The 21,203-nt window shown below is 37.0% G+C and overlaps 1 protein-coding gene across 6 annotated transcripts in view; it reads right to left on the bottom strand.

The window, feature by feature from the left end:
- Nucleotides 1–219: 219 nt before the first annotated feature.
- Nucleotides 220–21,203, bottom strand: part of RALGAPB (Ral GTPase activating protein non-catalytic subunit beta) — a 108,885-nt gene continuing 87,901 nt past the window's right edge. For all 6 annotated transcript variants that reach the window (XM_036902295.2, XM_036902297.2, XM_036902298.2 and 3 more), the window contains 8 exons: nucleotides 21,031–21,189; nucleotides 17,707–17,872; nucleotides 15,129–15,251; nucleotides 13,479–13,615; nucleotides 10,706–10,814; nucleotides 9,834–9,912; nucleotides 4,794–4,942; nucleotides 220–4,311 (listed from right to left, as the gene is read on the bottom strand). In XM_036902295.2, the coding sequence (XP_036758190.2) occupies nucleotides 4,118–4,311; nucleotides 4,794–4,942; nucleotides 9,834–9,912; nucleotides 10,706–10,814; nucleotides 13,479–13,615; nucleotides 15,129–15,251; nucleotides 17,707–17,872; nucleotides 21,031–21,189 (1,116 nt within the window). In that variant the 3' untranslated portion in view covers nucleotides 220–4,117. The remainder of the gene's footprint in view (nucleotides 4,312–4,793; nucleotides 4,943–9,833; nucleotides 9,913–10,705; nucleotides 10,815–13,478; nucleotides 13,616–15,128; nucleotides 15,252–17,706; nucleotides 17,873–21,030; nucleotides 21,190–21,203) is intronic.

Raw genomic sequence — 21,203 nt, 5'->3', positions numbered from 1 at the left:
CAGTGCTTTTATACAAGCTCCTCCCAGCATGGGCCAAATATTTTTCTTTTAAAATTAATCTAATTTTCAGTACATGAGAATCTACAAAACCTGGGTGAAAACCCACAGATCTAAATTATGAGAGGGCAGACAAAGCACAGCAGACCCCACTAGAAAGAGTAAACTAGGAATACGTGCGTAGGAGCCAACCCCCCAGGATGGAACCAAAAGCACACGTGATGTAATTACATAAGAATCTTCTTAAAATTTAATTGACTAAATGTAGTACATTCAATATTCCATGGGTTTCTTCTGGACAAAGGAGTGGCATAAATACCAAACAAGCCTCTGGGCCTTCGTCCCTAACCAACGAAGAGAGAACACAGGAGGCAAGGGGACATGGGTACACCTTCGTATTTACATTCGCCTTTACAATTCAGTGCCAGAAATATTTACAGAAAATACAATAAGAAAAAGATCATGTCTTGGCAACATACTGAAATTCATACAAACTGTATATATGATTTCAAGCAAATAATGATACTGCTTATTTTTTAGTCATAACTGCCAAGCCCTTCAGAGGAGAAAGATGTTCTTGTTCACTGTAAGGGACAAGGACTTGGGAAACTTGGTTTGCTTCAACAAATATTTATTGGGCGCCTATTATATGCAAGGCACTGTGGAATCCCAAATTATACCTTTTCCCTCACCATTAAAAAAAGAAAAGCATCTGAAGAAGATGAGTTGATACTCTGAGAAAAACACTATACAGTACAAGGCTTCTTTAGCTACCAAGAACCCCACAGTTTGATTCCACATTAAACAGGTGGATTACCTCCAATCTCTCCATCTCAGGAAAAGAAGCTGTCATGGAAATCCTTAAAACAGATCATCTAACTCAACTTACTGTCTCATGTAAACATGTAAGTCAATTCTTTTCAGGAAGATATAACCTCAATGGGTATTAGTGGGGAGCCACTGCTAGCAGGAGTGTCAAATTACCTCCAGTACATTTTTCACCATCTACCACAGAACATGTCTGAGCAAGGATGACTCCCACTTTGGCTGAAATCCCACCTTCCAGTATCACTAAACACTCTGAAGACTCTGCCTCTCTAAAAATCACTCTGCAGAGCCTGACAAATGCTTTCCCAGATTATATAGAAAGTAACTATTCATGAAGGTCTCAGATATACAGCCTGCCAAAGATGTAGGTATTTTTTATTTATGAGTCCAGAGAAGGGGATACCCTGAAAAAGAGGACATGGAAATGGAGGACAGCATGCATGTGTGTGTGCACGCGTGTGTGTATATGTGTATGTCCATGGCAGGAGGAGGGCAACCGACCTTGTAACTGTTCCTTTCAAAGAGCCAATGGACAAGAGGAGGTCTCAGGATGACGTACTGGACAAAAGGGAGAGCTTGGTTGAACAAGAAAAGGCAAAAGCCCTCATCTCTTCCTCACTGTTCCCAACCAGAGAGGAAGATGAAAGCCCCTGTCTTCCAAATGCAATAAGGGACTCTGAAGGGCTACCTGCCTCTATCCCCTGGATAGTGCTTTCTTCATCAGAAATGCCACATCCACCCACCTCCAGTACCGCATCACGTGCAGCAACTTAACTGTTTAAGCTACAGACCTTAGCGGTCCTGGCTTCCCCCCAAAGGTTATGAACATATGCTAGCAAATTTATCAACTAGGCTCTACTTAAGATTATTTATTAGGGACAAAATATGCTCTTTTGGCATAACTGTACTCAAAGTGATTTTTAATAAAGGCAGTTGGGTGAACTTAGTGACCATGAACTCAAACCCGTAGTAGTGAAAGGTCCAAAGGTTCTTACCACACTCCTGTTTTAGGTAAATGTTATTTTGAGCAGAAGAACCAGCACCTGATGAGGTATATGCATCCCATATTCTGTTTGTGCTATGCACACTGGGGTTTCATGCCTTTGGGGGCTACATGAACAGTCCTGAATCCATCCCTCCTTCCCTGGGAGACCACAAAGTCTTCCAGATCACAAACTGCATTCAACAAAGCCGTTCACTTATCAAAGCCATTTGAATTACAAAAGGCTTGCCAATAATTAGAGCAAATTGAAGGATCAGGAAACCTACTCCCAACACACACCACAGTACATCCTGTTGACAGTAAAACCATGACAAAGATAAAAGTTTTATCTGAAGAACCACACTGAGGAAGTACACCTGCATCAGTTCTTTTTAACCTCTGGAGTGTTTAAAGTTGCACATCAATTTTAAGTTTTTTGTTTCACGTTCACTAGAGCAAGGGCCCATTTTTCTCTTGAAATGTCAATCTGGAATTTCCATGGAAGTTGTTAAACTTCACCTTATACCTGCTGAGCTACTAAAGTATTTTTAGAGTAGAACTTGCTAATCTTTATCATACATCCCCCTACCCCATACTACTATTTGAAAGTAAATCAGTTTATTGCCCAGATTAAAAAGAATATCAATGACTGAATAATATTATACCCTGAATGGAAAATGGCGTTGTAGAAGGAGGAGCTTAACTTTACCTGAGCTTAAAGCAGACATGAAGAAAAGGGTATGGCAAACAAAGCCAAGACCTGCCATGCCCACATTTCTTGATCATAGATAACAAAATACGTACTTCCGGAATATTTATATTCCGGAAAGTATATGCACAGGGATTAGATCCTACACTACCCCCATGCCTTAATTAAACTAACAACACATCAAACCAAATAGACCACTATACCCCTGACCTACAGAATCTACTGACATCAGAGTTCAAGTGGGAAATAATTCCTTATACAACTGTGATCCCTTCTCTTTGGATTTTAAATGTCACTTATTTTCTTAACACAAAATAATCTTAATAGAGAAGAAACACATAAAAATAGAAATGAGCAGTGTATACTCTAGCATTATAACAGGAATCCTTGTAAGGATGTTCTGGGTCTAGCCACCTCAAAACATTTCTCCCTGGTGGAAAAGTAGCAGCGAGTAACACAAGTATTTCCACAACCTGGGCAGGGACTTGTGCCATTAGCTGGCAAAGTCCAAAAAACAGGACAACAGCCAATTTTAAAAGCAGCCACCCAAGGAGGTGGTCACTAATGTTGTTACTTATGATGAAATTCAGTGATTCTCTGGGAGAGATCTGAATTAGTAGCACTGAAAGGCTATTTCCTGAACCCCAAATTAGAACTGTTCATAAACTACTACAGGTTCCTGATTGGTCCTAAAATAAAAGACAATGGATAAAACCAGATAATTTTCAACCCTTGCTGTGGATTTATATTTCTCAATATTTAACCAAGGAATTAAGAATGTTTAACCTGTCATTATGTCACCAAGCTAGATAGTAATGGAGAGGGTGGAGGCATTGCTGCTATCTCCCAACTTTTAACTCCACAAACTCCATTTGTATCCTTGTTAATGGACAGGGCCATGCCTCTATCTTAGATCTGTTCCTGGGCTGCCCAAAACTAAGGCCTTCAGACAGATCTGTACAGTGATGAGATTGGTAACTTTTTGGAATGTGGAGAGAAAATATAAAGTATTTTAATGTCAGACTTATCTGACAAAGAGCATTTATGTTCTTTATGTCAGTTTGACAGACAGATGACAATTAGATGACAAATGGACAGACCTATGAATGAACAGAAAGTTGAGATTTCTTTCCTTCTCCTCCATGCTATCTTTAATATGAGTCTTTAAATGTTCTGGAAGATTCTGAGACAGATTTTAATTTGAACACAACCTCCTAAAAAAGTGAGGTATAAAACTATCATCAGTGTCTAATTTGCAAATTTGATACTATCAATGCATGTGTTTAACTAAGATGCATAAAAGCCTTCTCCTCAAAAGGCTTATATTTGACTAAAATTGTCACTTTTAAAAGAAAGTTTATGGCTAAAATGTGTATCATTATTACCAGCAGGAATATGATTGTGTCTGGGAGCCCATTCACTAGAAAGACAAAAGTCTTCTACCAAATGGATTTATAATGTATTTCTTCTACTCTGTTAGTTAAACAGTAAGCTCTTGGGGAGTGATTTGTTTTTATTTTTACAGTGATTACCTATCAAATTGTTTTGATTTGATATTATAGTCCCAAACTGGAGTTCAATAATCCTAGACAGACACTGGTCTAAGAACTGCAGTTCTTGAGTCCAACCTCCTGGAAAAGTGAAGTATAAAACTCTGGCTCCAACTGCTTATTCCGGTACTTGTTGACAATATCGGTGATTTTCTGTTTCCGGCGAACATGTGGTGGACTGTAGGAGTCACTCTCCAATCTCTTTCTTCTACAGATATTAATTACAGTCTGTCTCACCAGAAAACCTTGAAAACAGAGGGTTTTAAAATCAATGTGAATAGCTAGTCAACTAGGTGAACTATCAGTATTCAAGTTAACTACTTTCTGCAAACTCAAACTATTTTATTCCATTTGCAAAACTCCTCATACCCACAAAGACAGAAAGAGCTTTATTAAGATAAAACTATCAGAAGAAACATACAATGACAAGAAAGAACAGAATCAAAGTCTGGTTTGACAACCCAATTCCTGCCCTGGATTACAGCTATCTGCATCTTCCAATACTGGAAGTTTGTGAATTACAGTTTTATTCATACTTTCTAGATTAAATGTAATTCAAAACAGAACAAAACATGCTTTCTTTTTAACAAGAGCCATAGTGTTTTCTACATGTGGGACATATTAAGTAATATCACCATCTAATTTCTACTTCTTTTTGATCCATAAAAATGTTAAGGAAAAAGAAAGAAAGAAACCTTAACCCTTCAGCCACATATGAAGACCTTACCAAGTGCTCGCCTGCTGACAATCATTCCATCCACGAGAGGGATGACCATGTTAAATTTTCCAGTGGCTCCTTGAATTTTTATCCGGAATAATCCAGTGTTTAAAGGGTGGATAAAGATGACAGGAACTTCTTTTTCAAGAGTGGTAGATCTTAGGAAAAGAAGAAAAAACTCTTTACCTCACATAGATGTATATGAGTTGAAGCCTGCCATGTGTAAAGTAAGAATATCAAGGGACTTGTTGCTGGGCAGTGGTTTGAGAAGAGCTACCTCTTCAAATTCTCTTTCTAGGAGTCAAGGTTGCTGCCCCCATCACCTGGCCCTAAATATTCATCACTGAGGTTGGGCTTTTAAGCCAAGAAAAAGGGCTAAGAAATGTGCTTAGAAAGTTCTAAGAGGGAAGCTTATAGCAATACAGGCCTATCTTAATACACAAGAAATATCTCAAATAAGCAATTAACCCTATACCTAAAAGAACTAGAAAAAGAATAAACGAGGACCCAAGTTAGTAGGGGGAAGGAAATAATAAAGATCACAGCAAAAATAAACCAACTAGAGACTAAAAAAACAAAAAATCAATGAAACTAAGACCTGGCTCTTTGAAAAGATAAACACAACTGGAAAACCTTCAGCTAGACTCATCAAGAAATAAAGACAGAGGATGCAAATAAATAAAAACCAAAATGAAAAGAAGAGAGGTTACAACTGATACCACAGAAATACAAATGATTATAGGTTACTATGAAAAAAATATATGCCAACAAACTGAATGACATAGAAGAAATGGATACATTCCTAGAACGATGCAATTATCTAAGACTGAACCAGGAAGAAACTGAAAATCTGAACAAACTGATTACTAGTAACAAAATTGAATAAGTAATCAAAACACTCCAGATGGCTTTACAGAATAACTCCACCAAATATTTAAAGAGTTAACACCTATCCTTCTCAAACTATTCCAAAAAACTGAAGAGGAAGAAAAGCTTCCAAAATCATACTGCAAGGTCAGCATCATACTGAGACCAAAACCAGACAAAGACATGACAAAAAAAAAAAATTCTAGACCAATATCCTAAATGAACAGATGCAAAAATCCTCAAAAAATATTAACAAATCAAATTAAAAATTACACTAAAAGGATCATTTTCCACAACCAAGTGGGATTTAGTCTAGGGATGCAAGGATGGTTAAAAATCTGCAATGTGATATACCACATTAACAAATGGAAAGATTAAAAAACGATACGATCATCTCAACAGATGCTGGAAAAGCATTTGACAAAATTCAACACCCATTCATGATACAAACTCTCAACAGTGGGTATAGAGGGAAAGTATCTCAACATAATAAAGGCCATACACAACAAACACATAGCTAACATTATACTAAGTGGTGAAAAGCTGGAAGCTTTTCCTCTCAAATCAGGAATGAGACAAGGGTGCCTGTTCTCACCACTGTTATTCAACACAGTACTGTAAGCCCTAGCCACAGCAATCAGACAAGAAATAAAAGGCATCCAAATTGGTAAGGAAGAAGTAGAACTGTCACTATTTGCAGATGACATGATGAAAACTATTAGAATTAATTAATGGATTCAGGAAAGTTGTACGACACAAAATCAATGTACAGAAATCTGTTGCATTTCTATATACAATAATGAACTAACAGAAATTGAGAAGACAATCCCATTTACAATTGCCTCAAAAAGAATAAAATACCTAGGAATAAATTAACCAAGAAGGTGAAAAGACCTGTACTCTGAAAACTCAAAGACATTGTTGAAAGAAGTTGAAGACAACACAAATAAATGGGAAGATTTTCCATGCTCATAGCTAGGAAACATTATTGTTGTTAATATGGCCACATTACCCAAAGCAATCTACAGATTTAATGTTATCCCTATCAAATACCAGTGGCATTTTTCACATAACTAGTGCAAATAATCCCTAAATTTATGTGGAAGCACAAAAGACCCCAAACAGTCAAAAACAATCTTCAGAAAGAAAAACAAAGGTGGAGGTATCACACACCCTGATTTCAAACTATACTACAAAATCAGCACTGGTACTGGCACAAAAACAGACACCATAGATCAATGGAACAGAATAGAGAGGCCAGAAATAAATCTTGCAAAGGAGGCAAGAATATACTATACAATGGAGAAAGAGTCTCTTTAGTAAACGGTGTTGGGAAAACTCGACAGCTACATGCAATAACAAGAAATAACAAGTGTTGGTGAGAATGTGGAAAAAAGGGAACCTTTGTTGACTGTTGGTGGTAATATAAACTGATAAAGCCACTATGGAAAGCAGGATGGAAATTTCTCAAAAAGCTAAAAACAGAAATACTGTATGGCCCAGTAATTCCACTTCTGGGAATTCACCTGAAAACAAAATCACTACTTTGAAAAGATACATGCACCCCTATGTTTCTTGCAGCATTATTTAAAATAGCTAAAATCTGGAAGCAACCTAAGTATCCATTGATAGATGAATAAATAAAGAAGATGCAGCAACATATATACAACGGAATATTACTCAGTCTTTAAAAAGAATGAAAGCCTGCCATTTGTGACAATGTGGAGGGATCTAGAGGGTATTATGCTGATGAAATAAGTCAGATAAAGAAAGACAAATATATGATTTCATTTATATGGGGAAATCTAAGAAACAAAGCAAATGAACGAACAAACAAAACAGACACAGACTCATAAACACAGAGAACAGACTGGTGGTGGACATAGGTGGATGTTGGTAAGGGATGGGCAAATAGATGAAGATAAAATTGGACAAACTTCCAGTTATAAAATAAATTAGTCACAGAGATACAACAACGTAGGAAATACAGTCAGTAATACTGTAGTATCTTCATATGTTGACAGATGGTAACTACACTATTGTAGTGAGCATTTAGAAATGTATGTAATTGTTGAGTCACTGTATAGCACACCTGAAACCAATATAATATTGCATATCAACTATACTTCGATTAAAAAAATATGCTTAGAAAATCAATAGGAACATAGGGTGGAAGGGAAGGCCAAAGAAATCTATTGTGGAGAGCTATGAATCTAGCAACTTGCTATGGGACTTTCACTTAATTCTTCCTTCATATAGGGAACAAAAGTGGGGCTGCTCAGAATGCAGGGAATTCCACTGCAGTCAAAGCTGGCACCTCAGAGCAGACGTGCGAATACAACTTAGACCCATTACGGGGAACCCTGATAGAATTTTTTTTCAGGAGAGGTGGGAGGACGTTGAGGTGGCCATTAGTCTGGGGCAGCTGCAAGTATAGTCCTCAGCAGAGATGATAAATGGCCCTATCTTGGCAGGGCCAAAAGCCTTCTGAACAGGTAATGGGTGCTAAGGTTGTAACTACACCTTTAGAAGACTGAGTTACACATCATGTGTCTGGGATATGCCAATGCGTCTAGAGGTACCCATGTTACTCTGTGGTGCTACTTGTCATGCTTTGTTTTTGGAGGTGTTTTTTGCAACACAATGAGCTTTCTTTTTATACAGGTAAAGTGGTACTGGCCAAGCAACACTGAGTAAATTTTCAATACATTAAATAAAAATCAATCCTACAGTAATTCTGTACCTAAGATAAATTCTAAACTTTGCTAATCTAGCAATTAAACACAAATTTTAAAGTCTAGTTATATTAGCACTTTTGACCTAAAAAGATTAAACAGCAAGAAACAGTACAAGACACTTAAAAATTCTCCTCCAAACTAGTTCTTGAAAAGTCTACCTCATGAAGACTACTTTAGTCTCTTCAGCAAGTCAGTGTCATGGAGGAAAAAAGAACAAAAAAAGGATACTGGATTAAAAGAGACTGAAAGAATTTACACCAGAAGTGAGATCCTGCAGTGCAATCTTGTTTGAACAAACTAGCGTTATGTAAAGGGTATTTTAGAGAAAATGGAGAAATTTTAATATAAACTGGTTTTTAGATGAAATTAAGGGATTGTTACTGATTTTATTATTGTGATAGTTATCTAGTTGAAAAGTGTTCCTAAGTTTTAGAGATGCATATGTAGTGTATAAAGTATGTTAGGATATCTGTAATTTGCTTTAACATATTTTGGCATAAAAAACACGTAAGTTTTAAGAATGAAATCTCTTGTAGAATTTAAAAATGGCAATGTCAAACCATCTTTACTCACTTCATTTCTACAACAATAATCTAAGTGTTATAATAAATTCATCTTACATGGAATACAAATCAAATCACACAAATAGAAGGAATTCACTCAAAGTTAATATATCAAGTTTAGCTTGATATCAAGGGTAGTTCTGGGATGTGTAAGATGAGGTCCCAATTTGAGGTCAGAGGCCTGGGTTCAGAACACTTTCTCCTTCATTTAATAGATATGTGATGCTGAGGAATAACCTCCATAAACCTGTTTCATCCCATTTTAAAAATGGACATGACAATTGTACTTCTTGGAACTATTTTAAAGTATTTGTTTAAACCAGAAACAGCAAGCAAAAGCCTTGAAACTACAGTCTATACAGATACACTGTTACTGTTCTTAGAATTGTATTACCCTCTTTTATCCTTTTTGTGCATGGGCAGCTTAAAATACAAAATCTTAACACTGTAACAAAGTTAGCATTACATTTTATTTAGAAATATTTTTCGAAATAGCTCATGTTATTAGGACTTTTTAACTGCTATCTATCCAGAATGTTCTGACCAATTTAACTCCATTATTTCTAATATTGCTACTCTATTATCAGTCTACATTAATGCTTAATTACCTCTACTACATTTTTCTTTTTGCTGCAGATAAATGTAAAAGAGCAATTAATTATGCCATTTAAATATCCTTGGTAACTTGATTACTCTGTGTATTTATTTACCAACTTATTTGATGTTTTTCCATAATTGTTTTTTTCTTATTGCCTTCAACTCTTTTGTTTCACTATGTCTTTGTTTCTTTTATTAAACTGCAATCAACATATTATAACAAACAGGTTTCTCTATGCTTAAAGAGAAGCTAACAAACTTCAAGCAACAAAAAATGTTTGTACCTCAGAGACGTGCTACTATTTGCAGTAGTTTCCACACCAGTACTAATCTCTGTCATCAGGTCTGAGAGGGGAAAATTTTCTGGAAGAAAATAACAGCATTACAATGAACATCTCTCCACCTTTCCCAAATAAATTATAGGATATCTACTTTCCTAATCTCTTTTAAGAAGTTTGCAACAAATATATGGATTGTGCTATCTTAAAATATATAATCCTAACAATTCCTTACAAAATTAAAAAAATTCTCCCTCAATACATACTTTAGCTAAGTTCATCTAAGCAGAGAGTATGTAGGAAACATGATCTATGTTCTTTGACAGTTTGTTTGGAAAGTAACTATAACATTTTCCCACAAACACCTGAGGCTGAGATTTTGGGCTAAGTATGCATTTCTAATGCTCTTATGTTGCTTACATAACAATCATGAGAAACTTATCCATAGCAGAATTCCTCAGGACAAATTAATCTTTACACTAAAACTAGACAGTAGGGAGAGTGGAGAGAAGGCAAGGGAAGTACTCTTCCTTTGCCTTTTCAGGAGCCCTGGGGTGACTAGGAGCTATGTGCAGTGGGACCAACTGGTTCTGAACCATTAATTAGGATACCAAGAATAGCTAAAGGCTTTATATCTACTTATCTCATCAAATCTTCACAACTATGAAATAAATACCATGAGTGTCTCCATTTCACCAGTGAGCAATCTAGGGCCTAAAGAGTGGTGGAGCTGGTGAGATGCAAACCCAGGCTTGCTGAACTCCAATCCCAGCTCCTGGCCACCACACCATGCCTATGCTGCCCCTTCCTTTAGACATTTAGCAAGTCACTGTCATTCTATTATAATTTTAGTTACAGATAAAGTCTTAACGTAGTACCTATATCATCATAACGTTCCACCCAGACCACAGAAACTCTTGTCTCCGGTCCAAGGGGAGGCACGGAGCGACCCTGAGGCAGCTTCTTCATTCTGGAACTGGGACTGAGCTATACCAGGCAGAGAGAAAAGCAGAGAAGAGAGAAGACCAAAAAAAAAGAACAGGCTTAATAAAACTATCCAAACACACATTCATCAAACTGTCCAGTGTAAATATCAGGTCATGGGAAATCACGTAAGAAAAAAAGTGTGAACTACATTTGCAAACAAGCTCTTCTTTGGCTCTTCTGTTTATCAAGTCTCAACCTAGAACAAAGGCATGAAGGCCTTAAATTTTAAAAAGAAAAAAGGTAAAGAATACTGAATTATTATAATTTACATTACATTAATTTTAGAATAAAACTTTCAGGCAATGTCTTAATGAGGGCTTAAAAGGATTTGAGCCTATCTCAATGGCCAGTAAGTATGCTTTCTGCATTACTGCAACATCACCGATTTACTTGGAGATCCTAATCTCTAAAATGTCCCATCAGCAAGTTATTCTTAGTTCTCAGACCAAATGTTTCCCACTGCAATCTAGGCCAAAAAAATTCCTTTCTCTTGTCAGCAGAAAGCAAAAAAGAGTGACTTAGGTCTCTGCTATCAAGCACAGTTTGCTTTTGGCTCCCCTGTCCACCAAATTGGCTTTATGTCTCTTTGAAAGGCTAGCAGGACTAAATGGCTCCCCTTTAGCAAACTGACCCTCTGAGCCCCACAATTTTTAGGGCATGCAACAGGGTTGAGTTTATGCTAATGCCCTAAGCAAAACTATGTGTAGAGAATGGAGAACCCCATACTTGTGAATTTTTAAAAATAAGACTGCCTTATTAACACAGAAATATACTTGTCTTTACCAGATGACCAGAGACCATGGCAACTCCCCCAGATTCTTGTTTCTATTTCCATTTCAGCATTCATAAAAATGACTGTCAACAAGAAATCTTCCCTAAACTACTGGCAACACCCCGCCACACAACCCAGAGACTATTTTCTTGGCATCATGACTCCTAATCAGCTTTGAGTCTCTAACTTTCTCCATCTCTGATTTCCAGCTGTAGATTTAAAGGGCTCCTGTGATTAGGTCAAACCTAATTGGTTATCTCCCCATTAACTCAAAGGAACCTTAATTTTACCCAGATAAGGTAACATAATCACAGGATAGCTTGTCATATTCACAAGTTCTACCCACATGCAAGAGGAGGACATTACACAAGGGCAAAAGTCAGTGGGGGTCACTTACAATTCTATCTAACACAGTGATGATTTTTTCCTGCAACCTTGATAAACTCACTCAATGAATCTAATAGATTTTTAAAAATAGGTTCCTCAGGGTTTTCTACATACAAACTCATGTCATCTGCAAATACATAGCTTCATTTCTTCCTTTCCAATATTTATGCATTATTTCTTTTTCTCATTTTATTTCTCTGTATTGGGCCTCCACTACAACGTTGAAAAGAAATGGCCAGAGTAGACGTCCTTGCTTCATCCTCCATTCAGGGGGAAAGCATTCAAGAATGAGGTATACGTATAATGTTAGCTGTAGGTTTCCAGTAGAGCTCTGTTTTGGGTTGAGGAAGTTCCTTCCTATTCAGTTTGCTGAAAGTTTTTCTGGTGAATGAAATGTTGAACTTCTGTCAATTGCTTTTTTTGCATCTATTGAAATAATGGTATTATTTTCCTTTTTTAAATTTCTTAGTAGTCTGCAAAGAATAAGTGATAAATAAAAACAAGGTGCTCTAAGAGTTTTTGGATTTTAAGGGATACGTATGTTGGTATTCAGAAAATTACTGCAGCGGCAGCTAATCACCGCTATCAGATCTGGCTAAAATCCTGCATCACCATCCAACACTGGTTTGTTCATCTCCGATACCAAACTGTACTCTGTGAAACCTTTTTAAATATAGCAACTCCTGATTTTCAAAATCAGTCTACTTCCAAGGGTCTTCTACAACTTGATTTTTTTCCTAAATCAATTTCAAAGGTGTAAACCTCTCCTGTATTCCCTTTTAAGTGTATATTTAACATGTTAAAAACAATTTTCACCATGGAAGGAGCCAAATTAAAATTCTGTACAAAGAAAGAATAGCTTCTGTCAGGTTTACACTTCATCTTTCTTACTATATGTTGTGAATCATCATCTCACATTTATGAACTGATCCTATACTCTTGCTATCACTCACTAAGTCACTTTCCAGTAAAGATTAAGAGATAACATGAGGGGAAAACACAGATAAAGACCTAACATCTAATGATAAAATAAGAGAAAAGCATAAAAGCAAGATGCTCTCTTCTTGCAGTAGCTGCTATGTGTCTCACTGTGTTTATTCATACACTGGGCTATTCTCCAAAATGCTATCTTTTGTATACAGTCAGACTTGTTTCAGTTCAATGTTACATGATTAAAGATGTGGAATGTATAGCCATGGCTATACAGCTTTAGTGGCTATTTCAGGGACCAAATAAAAACCTAGGCTTGAGAAGGAATGGGTAAGAGAACCAAGCATGGTACCAGGATGGCTAAATTAAGGAAAACAACAGAAGCTGTCTTAAAATAACCTATCTGTTGCAAGCTGAAAAGAAAAATAAAATTGTGAGAATATGATTTTAAAATACTACATACTAACCAGTCAGTACTGCTATAACTACTCTCTAGGATAAAGTAAAAGCTTTTCATCCAGTATTACTCCCATTGTACTACAAATTTTTGGAGATATATTCACAAAGTGACTTACCCTCTGTGAGGAGTTAAGGTTATCTGTATGATTAGGGAAAAGCTCAAGTGTCAGGGATGGCTGTTTCAGAATTCCTGGCATGAGATCCATATTTGAATCACTATCTTGATCTGAGATGTTACTTTCCAATGAATCAGCTATGGAGTAAAGACAAAAAATCAATTATAGCACTTACTATACCTTTGGAACATAGGTATTTACACTAATTATACTAACAGGCTCAAGTCACTTAAGCAAAGCTTGTTTCTAGAGTAAGTTGGCAAATTTTTTCTGTAAAGGATCAGGTAGTAAATATCTTAGGCTTTGCTGGCTCCACTGCATATTCTTCTTTGTGTTTTATTCACAACCCTTTAAAAATGTAAAAACCATTCTTCATGTTCTGAATTTGACCTGTATGCCACAGTCTGCCAGCTCCTGCTCACAGGACAAGTGGGACTAGAAAATATTTGATTTTGCAGATGTAGGATACAATAAAGGCCACCTGTTATTCTCTGAATCATTTTGCTTACATCTTCAATCATGTAGCATGGCATCCCCAAGCTACAAAGGACCTGGTCTCAGTGAGTAAGCAATCACCTTGTTGGAGACAAGCACAGAAAGAGGTATAAAAACCAAAAACAAAGACAAATCTCAAGAAACAGGAGGAGACTGAGCTTTGCAGCAGGGCAAAATTGGCACAGAGGAGATTTCATGACAGGGAGTAAAGACCCAACTGTGGGAATCACAGTGCAGGAACAAGGATCTAGCTCTGGGAGAACTGGGCTGGTGCAAGAAAGTGGGACGAGAGACACCAGGCAGGGAGATTCAGCCCACAGAGGACAAATGTGACCTGGCTTCTGGAATTGGGGTAGATCACATCCTTGACACAGAAGCAAACAGCTGCTAGGATACTGACTTAGACCAGGGAAGGTCCCTCTTGTCAGGAACACAACTGGCCCTGCAGTATGAGATGGAAATCAAGGGTCCAAGTATAAGGCTCCTGGTCATTAGCCAGGAGATGAGACTGTAAGTGTGATGTGTAACATCCCATTCTCTGGGTGATATGAATGAATAAAGTGAGGTTTTCTACTTACTGCCTTGTCAGGTACAAAGAAACAGGCTTAATTGGCAAGAAGCAATATTCTAGGCAAAATAAGGCTGTGAGTTTAGACTCAGAAGTAATAATCACTCCTGATCCTTAAGGACAACAGGCTTGATCGCCATCTTTTCTAGGCTGCTGAAGTTTCTTCTACTTGGTGTTAGAAGATCAGCCAGATGCTACTGTGAAAAACTTTCAAATGCAGGATTCTCTGGGGTTCTACATAAAGCTTTCATATGGAAATAGGTAAGTGGGTGGGGGCTCACTCATAATTAGAGAAAGAAATGAATAAACTAGAAAACAGGATTTCTACAGATTGATTAAATTAAAAACAAAGGAGTTGATGTGGGTCTCCTTAGCTATTTGAAAATTATTATTGGAGGGTTAGCTCTGCTTTCTTTAACTATTTTCCTTAAGCTCCTTAACCCCATACCTTTGCATAACCTAAAAGCTATCATGCCTTAGAAGCTGAAGAATACCTTAGATGACTTCAGAATTTCTCCCAATGCAATAATGCTAAACCAGGGAATACAAAAATATCTTCTACAACATCATACAGAAAATCATCTTACTTAAGGACTCCACAGGAGAAGGGACTACAAAAGCTATTTCCGTAAGGGCATCAGCATAATACAGCACCTTCTTCTGTCCATTGAAAATGCTGGCCCCAATGTCTTCGCAGGGAATCACTTCATCTAGAAACGAAAAACACTACATTACTGCTCTAAAAATTATGAAAAATTCACTATCATCCTGCTTCATAAAATTTTCACTGGTTAATAAAGTGATAATAAGTAGAAGGTATGTTTCCAAGAAGAATCAATTAGTGTGTAAGAGGAATAACCTGTAAGCACTCATTAAGTACCATTACACTAACTTTAAATTATAAAATCTTAATTTCATAGTTTCTGAAACCACTCTAAATCAGACCACTTCTGATTAGCAGGGCCTCTGGCTCATCTACCTGTGGCAGGTTAAGGGAACAGTCTTTTTGGAAGAGGTAATAATCAAAAGGAAGACTACCATGACAGTCCGTCTGAAGGGAGCTGGGGCAGGTACCTGTGTGTGTGTATTCTTGCTCTCAAGGTGTTTCTGACCTTTGTCTCTCTCTACTACTCCTTAGCTCTGCTCCTGCTCCACCTTCCCCAATGGTCAGTGACATAACATGAAAAGGTACAGGCAGTTTTATAATAGTATCTGTTTTAAGTCAGCAAGATTGAATTAACAAAATTAACAGTCCTGAGAGCTAATATAGTACTCAGTTAAAATGAAAACCATGTTGTACTAGAAATATACAAAAGACCAACAACCTGACAAAAGATTGGGAAGAGGAAACGAACAAGTAGTTCTCAGGAAAGAAATGAAAATAGGAAAAGATGCTGAAACTCAATCATAATTAATCATAGAAAACTTCTCACGTAACAGATTGGAAGATATCTAATGGTAACAATGCAACAGATATGAAGTTTAGACCAGAAGTTAGCAAACTTTTTCTATAAAGGCTCAGAGAGTAAAAAGGCTTTACAGGCCATGTGGTCTCTGCCATGACTACTCAAGTCCGCCATTGTAGCACAAAAGCAATCATAGACAACACATAAAAGAGTGTGCTGAGTTCCAATAAAAAAAAGACAAAGACAGGCATGGGCTGTAGTTTGCTGACTCCTAGTTTAAAGTGGGAAGGCACTTTGTATCTACTGCAGTAGATGGCTGTGGTCCTGCTCCAACACACTTCACCCTCAACTCTGTAGCAGGCACGAATGGTGAATGGGATTCACCCTTCACACCAGCTCTACCTTGTCTGTACCTCTCTATCAGGGTCATCCCATCTCTCTTGTCACCATGACAGGTTCAGGGTGGCTCAATCACTGTGTATCTCAGGATTTTGAGAGTAGGGAGGTTCTGAGACCCAACTAATCTCTCCACTTCAAGCTAATGTGGTATGTGAATATAAAGCCTGGAACTGCCTTTGTGCACTATGAGAAAAGCTAAGCCGGGGACAAAGCCAACACATGGAAAAGGAAGAGAAACTGAACAAGAGTGCTGATGAGATGACAACAAAAATGTATACTAATCTCTAGAACTTTCAGTTAATGAGGCAATAAATGACCTTCAAAATCTGAGCCAGTTTATCAGGTTTTCTGTTACCGAACCATAAGGATCCAACTAATACATTTATCAAATTGAAAAAATGTGCACATATTTATCAATTATATACTTACAGGGATTTAGTCTATAAATATATTCAAGCACATATTAAAGGATATATGGAAATTAAATTAGAACATTTAATATTATAAATCCCCAAACACTTTGATTTGATTTTGGTTGATATTTTAAAAAACTACCAGTCGCAAGTCACAACAGTACTTAACAGGAAACTTTGAGAGTCTAATTTTGTTACAGAAGAACTCTGTTAACTTAAAGCCCTGGATTCAGGCATTACCTACTTCAGAGAGATAATACTAATTTTCCAGGGACTTCAGGAGCCCTCAGAACAAAGAACAGTAGCTAGGTGGGGCAAAGTCTTAAGTGTGAATTCATACTCGCTGTGGTACTTGTTATCCTGATTATAGTTCCTCAGCAGGATTTGTAGAGATAGGAATGAATCTCTCAGAGATAGTCAGCTGTTCACTACAAAGGTTTTTATCTACTATCCTGAGAATGGAACCTTTATTCATAGCTTTAAAGTCTATAAAATATACCTGTTAATAGAAAACTATTTATTTGATAAAATATACTTGTTAGGTAATTGTATTGTTTGCAATAGATAACCTAAATTTATTATTATATTATTATAGAAAATGGAATTTACTTAACATCATAAAAAAGGAACTTACTGGCCTATGATAATTCAGCCATTAATTTTATATTAACTCTCACATATGTATATAACATTTATATACGTATACAATTTTTATGTATATACATATTTAAAATTTTTTTCCACATACACAGAAAATATCTAGAAGAACATACCAAGAACTATTACTAAGTGATCTGTGAGCACTAGGATTAGGGAAAGGAGACTTTTCCATTTTATATCTCTGTTTGTTTGTGTATTTAATAAAGCTACAAACTCATAGTATAGTAAAGGGGAAAATTCAAGAGCAACAAAAACAAGAAAAAATAAATGACGATCACGAATTTTACCTTGTTCGGATCCTTCACTGTCATTGCAATTGTTAATAGACCAACTGGTAGAAACATGCCCAGTCCAACCAGGGTGTTTGCCCACATCTACTGACCAGCCAAGGGAGAGCAAAAATTCCAGGAAATGTGGCTGAACATTTCTGGAAGATTCCACATTCTTCAAAATCTGAAATACATACTAATCATTAGCTATAATGAAGGAAACAAAAGGTCATTTCAAAATAAATCTTCAGAAAAATCAGTTAGCTTTGAAGTGTCTGAAAAATCAAGTTCAGGCTCAGAATAAACTTGGGAATAAGTCACTGCAGTTAAAATCCACACTTTCAAGTTAGACAGATTTGGGTTCAAATCCTGCCTGGGCCTTGGACAAATTTCTCAACCTCACTGTTTCAGTTTCTTCATCTATAAAGTAGGGATAATCATGATGGTTGTGATGAGTGAGATAATCCAAGTAAAGCCCTTAGCTCCCTCCCTAGCAAAACAATTATTAAACTACATTTGTTTACTGAAAGTAAACAGAAAACACTGTGTCAGAGTTTACTGTCTGGTTAGTGAGAGACATTAGATAAGTATGTGATTTTTTAATTACAAATGGTATAAAAAGTACAAACCTTTAAAAAAATGAAATAAAAATTAGGTATAATTAATAAATGAAAGTGAAAATATCCTTCTCTTAAGAAGAGAATACAGCCATTCCAGAAAAAAATCATCTGACCAGAAGGTTCTTTCCTCCTCACTAATTACCAAATTTAATACCTGGGCTTTTTATTGGCCTCAACAAGAAAAGTCCCTTGTTCTAAAACAGTGGTTCTCATAGGGGTGATTTTGCCCTCCAAGGGACATTTGGCAATGTCTGGAGACATTTTTGTTAGCACCAATGGTGGGCTGCTAGTGGTATCTATTGGGTAGAGGCCAAAGATGCTAAATGTCTATTTATAGGACAGCTCCCATAACAAAGAATTATCTGGCCCAAAATAGCAATAGTGCATCTGTTGACAACTCCATGCTAAAGGAAGGAAAATGAGAAATACTCTACAAATTAAAAATGAAGTGGGGCGGAATAGTGTATTAAAATCACCTGGGGAATTTCTTAACCATAAGATTCTCTTAGCACACTCCAGACCTCCTAAAGAATCAGCAGAGGTAGGATCCTGAAATCACTGTTAAGAGCTCCCCCAAATGACAGTGATGCAGCCAGTCCACGGATCACTGATGTAGTTCATCAATGCTCATCTATGTCAAGACCATCCAGAGGTGTAAAAAGGCAAAATATGGCATATTACATCTTCTACTTCTCAACCCACTGGGCACCACTGCCAGCCCATCATCTCTTCAACACTTCTCTTTAGAAGTTGCCTATTGAGTTCACCCATATCCCTTCACTTCAACTTGTAGGCCATTGGCTGGCAGCAGGAAATTAATCTAAATCTGCCCTATGGCCAGGGAAGGCAGGTTTCAGGAATTTTAAAGGAGGCCTCAGATAGTATTTGTTGTTTCCTAGTCCACTCAGTCCCTTGAAAGCTAAGGAAACTGAATTGGTTCAAGATTTACCTCAAGGGTTTATGTCTTCTTTTATAAACAGGAAAAAAATGGCCCCATTATTCTCATATGAACCATGCATTAGATTTCCTTCAAAATAAATCTCCAACCCCTGTAATTAGTCCCCTGTTTTTATACTGAGGTTCTTCAAACAACTTGAGTCTACCAGTCCTATCCTCATCTACCATGAGCCCACATTCTCCCAAGCTCCAAGAATACTGAACCCAATAATGAATTCTGAGATGTAATTCTCTCTTACGTCCATGGTTTTTACACATGCTATTACTTTATAGTAATAACCTGCTTCTACTTTTCACCTACTGCCAATGTGTACCTCAAACACCAACTTAGATGTCTTTTCTTCCAGGATACTTTCTTTAAACCAGGTCAGGTTTTGCTATTACAGCTCCTATAAGCACACCTTACTATAGTTGTTCCATCATGTCTCTTCCCCTTTAGATGGTAGTTCTCGGAGACTAGAAACCTTGTTCACTGATATAACCACGGCACCTACCTAAAAGCAAACACTTAATAGATGTTTACTCAATCAATATACATGAATGAGAAGAACTTTCTCATAAATCAATCTCCTTTTCTAGCAGCTTACCAATAATCTGAAATAGTGCTTCAAGTATAAACAAACATTTTGTGACTTTGGTAAATTTAATATGTGCTCAATTTGATTATCTAATGTTCTTACAATGATTACAGTAAAATTCCTGGATTGTATAGTCACAGTGCCCTACACATCTGAATAGTATATTTCATAAATCTTCCATTGGCCCTTTCCTAGTCACAATTGGTAACCATCTGCCTATGCCATGTTGCAACTCTTCCATCTGCACTGTTTTCCATTCTAACCTAGCTTGCCCTTTTCTTCATCCTTTTCTTCATACTTACAAGTATCCAACTGTATTTTACTTAGTCTTCTGTTTTTATCCTTTACTTGATTTCAGGTGTTTTCCCCACTGCATAGACTGCATGCCTCAACTGAAATTATTTGCTCATGAAATTACCCGGAACGTGAGCTCCTTAAGAGGAAAGACTGTTACTCACTTTTATACCCTGGCACAAGCCACATGGAAGATTTCAGTAAATAACTGTTGCTGTTATTGTTTTTAAACAACAAAAAATATCATTTTACTCTTCTTAAGCAATTAGGCCTAGCTTTAGCTTTTAATGGTTAACCTGCTGTTATTTTAACTACTTTTTTCTTATGAATCTGAATTTCTTAAGGGGAAGAAAGACATACTATAGCTCTCTAAATTATATCAATTGAGAGTCAAAAGACTCAGAACTCTAAGCATCAGGTTTTTTTTTTCTTCTTAAGGTATCATTGATATACACTCTTATGATGGTTTCACATGAAAAACAATGTGGTTACTACACTCACTCATATTTTCGTGTCCCCCTCATACCCCATTGCAGTCACTGCCCACCAGTGTAGTAAGATGCCACAGAGTCATTACTTGTCTTCTCTGTACTACACTGTCTTCCCCATGATCCCCCCACACCATATGTGCCAATCATAATACCCCTCAATCCCCTTCTCTCTCCCTTCCCACCCACCCTCCTCCACCCCTCCTCTTTGGTAACCGCTAGTCCCTTCTTGGAGTCTGTAAGCATCATAGTTTTTACTAATTCAGTTTCTGAACTGGTTCATAACAAGTCTTTATACAACTCACCTCTTACCATGGATAAGTGCAAGCTGTGCAAAATTTTTTACATTTACAGCGTATAAATTTTTATAGCATAAAAAATTACCCAAAAATTCAGAAATCTTACCTCCTGGTTTGTTTTCTGACCTGGTTTCATATAGAAAATAAAAACTGTGTCGAAGGGACGACATGGCAAGAGATCCAGATACCCAATGTCATCAAAAAATCCAGGTATCATGGAGTCAAGTGCAATAAGGTGAGGAGGTAGACGACTATTTGCAGGTTCCTACCACCAAGCGA

Source organism: Manis pentadactyla, chromosome 5 (genome assembly GCF_030020395.1).
Source record: "Manis pentadactyla isolate mManPen7 chromosome 5, mManPen7.hap1, whole genome shotgun sequence".
NCBI lineage: Eukaryota > Metazoa > Chordata > Mammalia > Pholidota > Manidae > Manis > Manis pentadactyla.
Note: the sequence above shows the minus strand (reverse complement) of the source record. Positions and strands in the feature narration are given on the sequence as shown.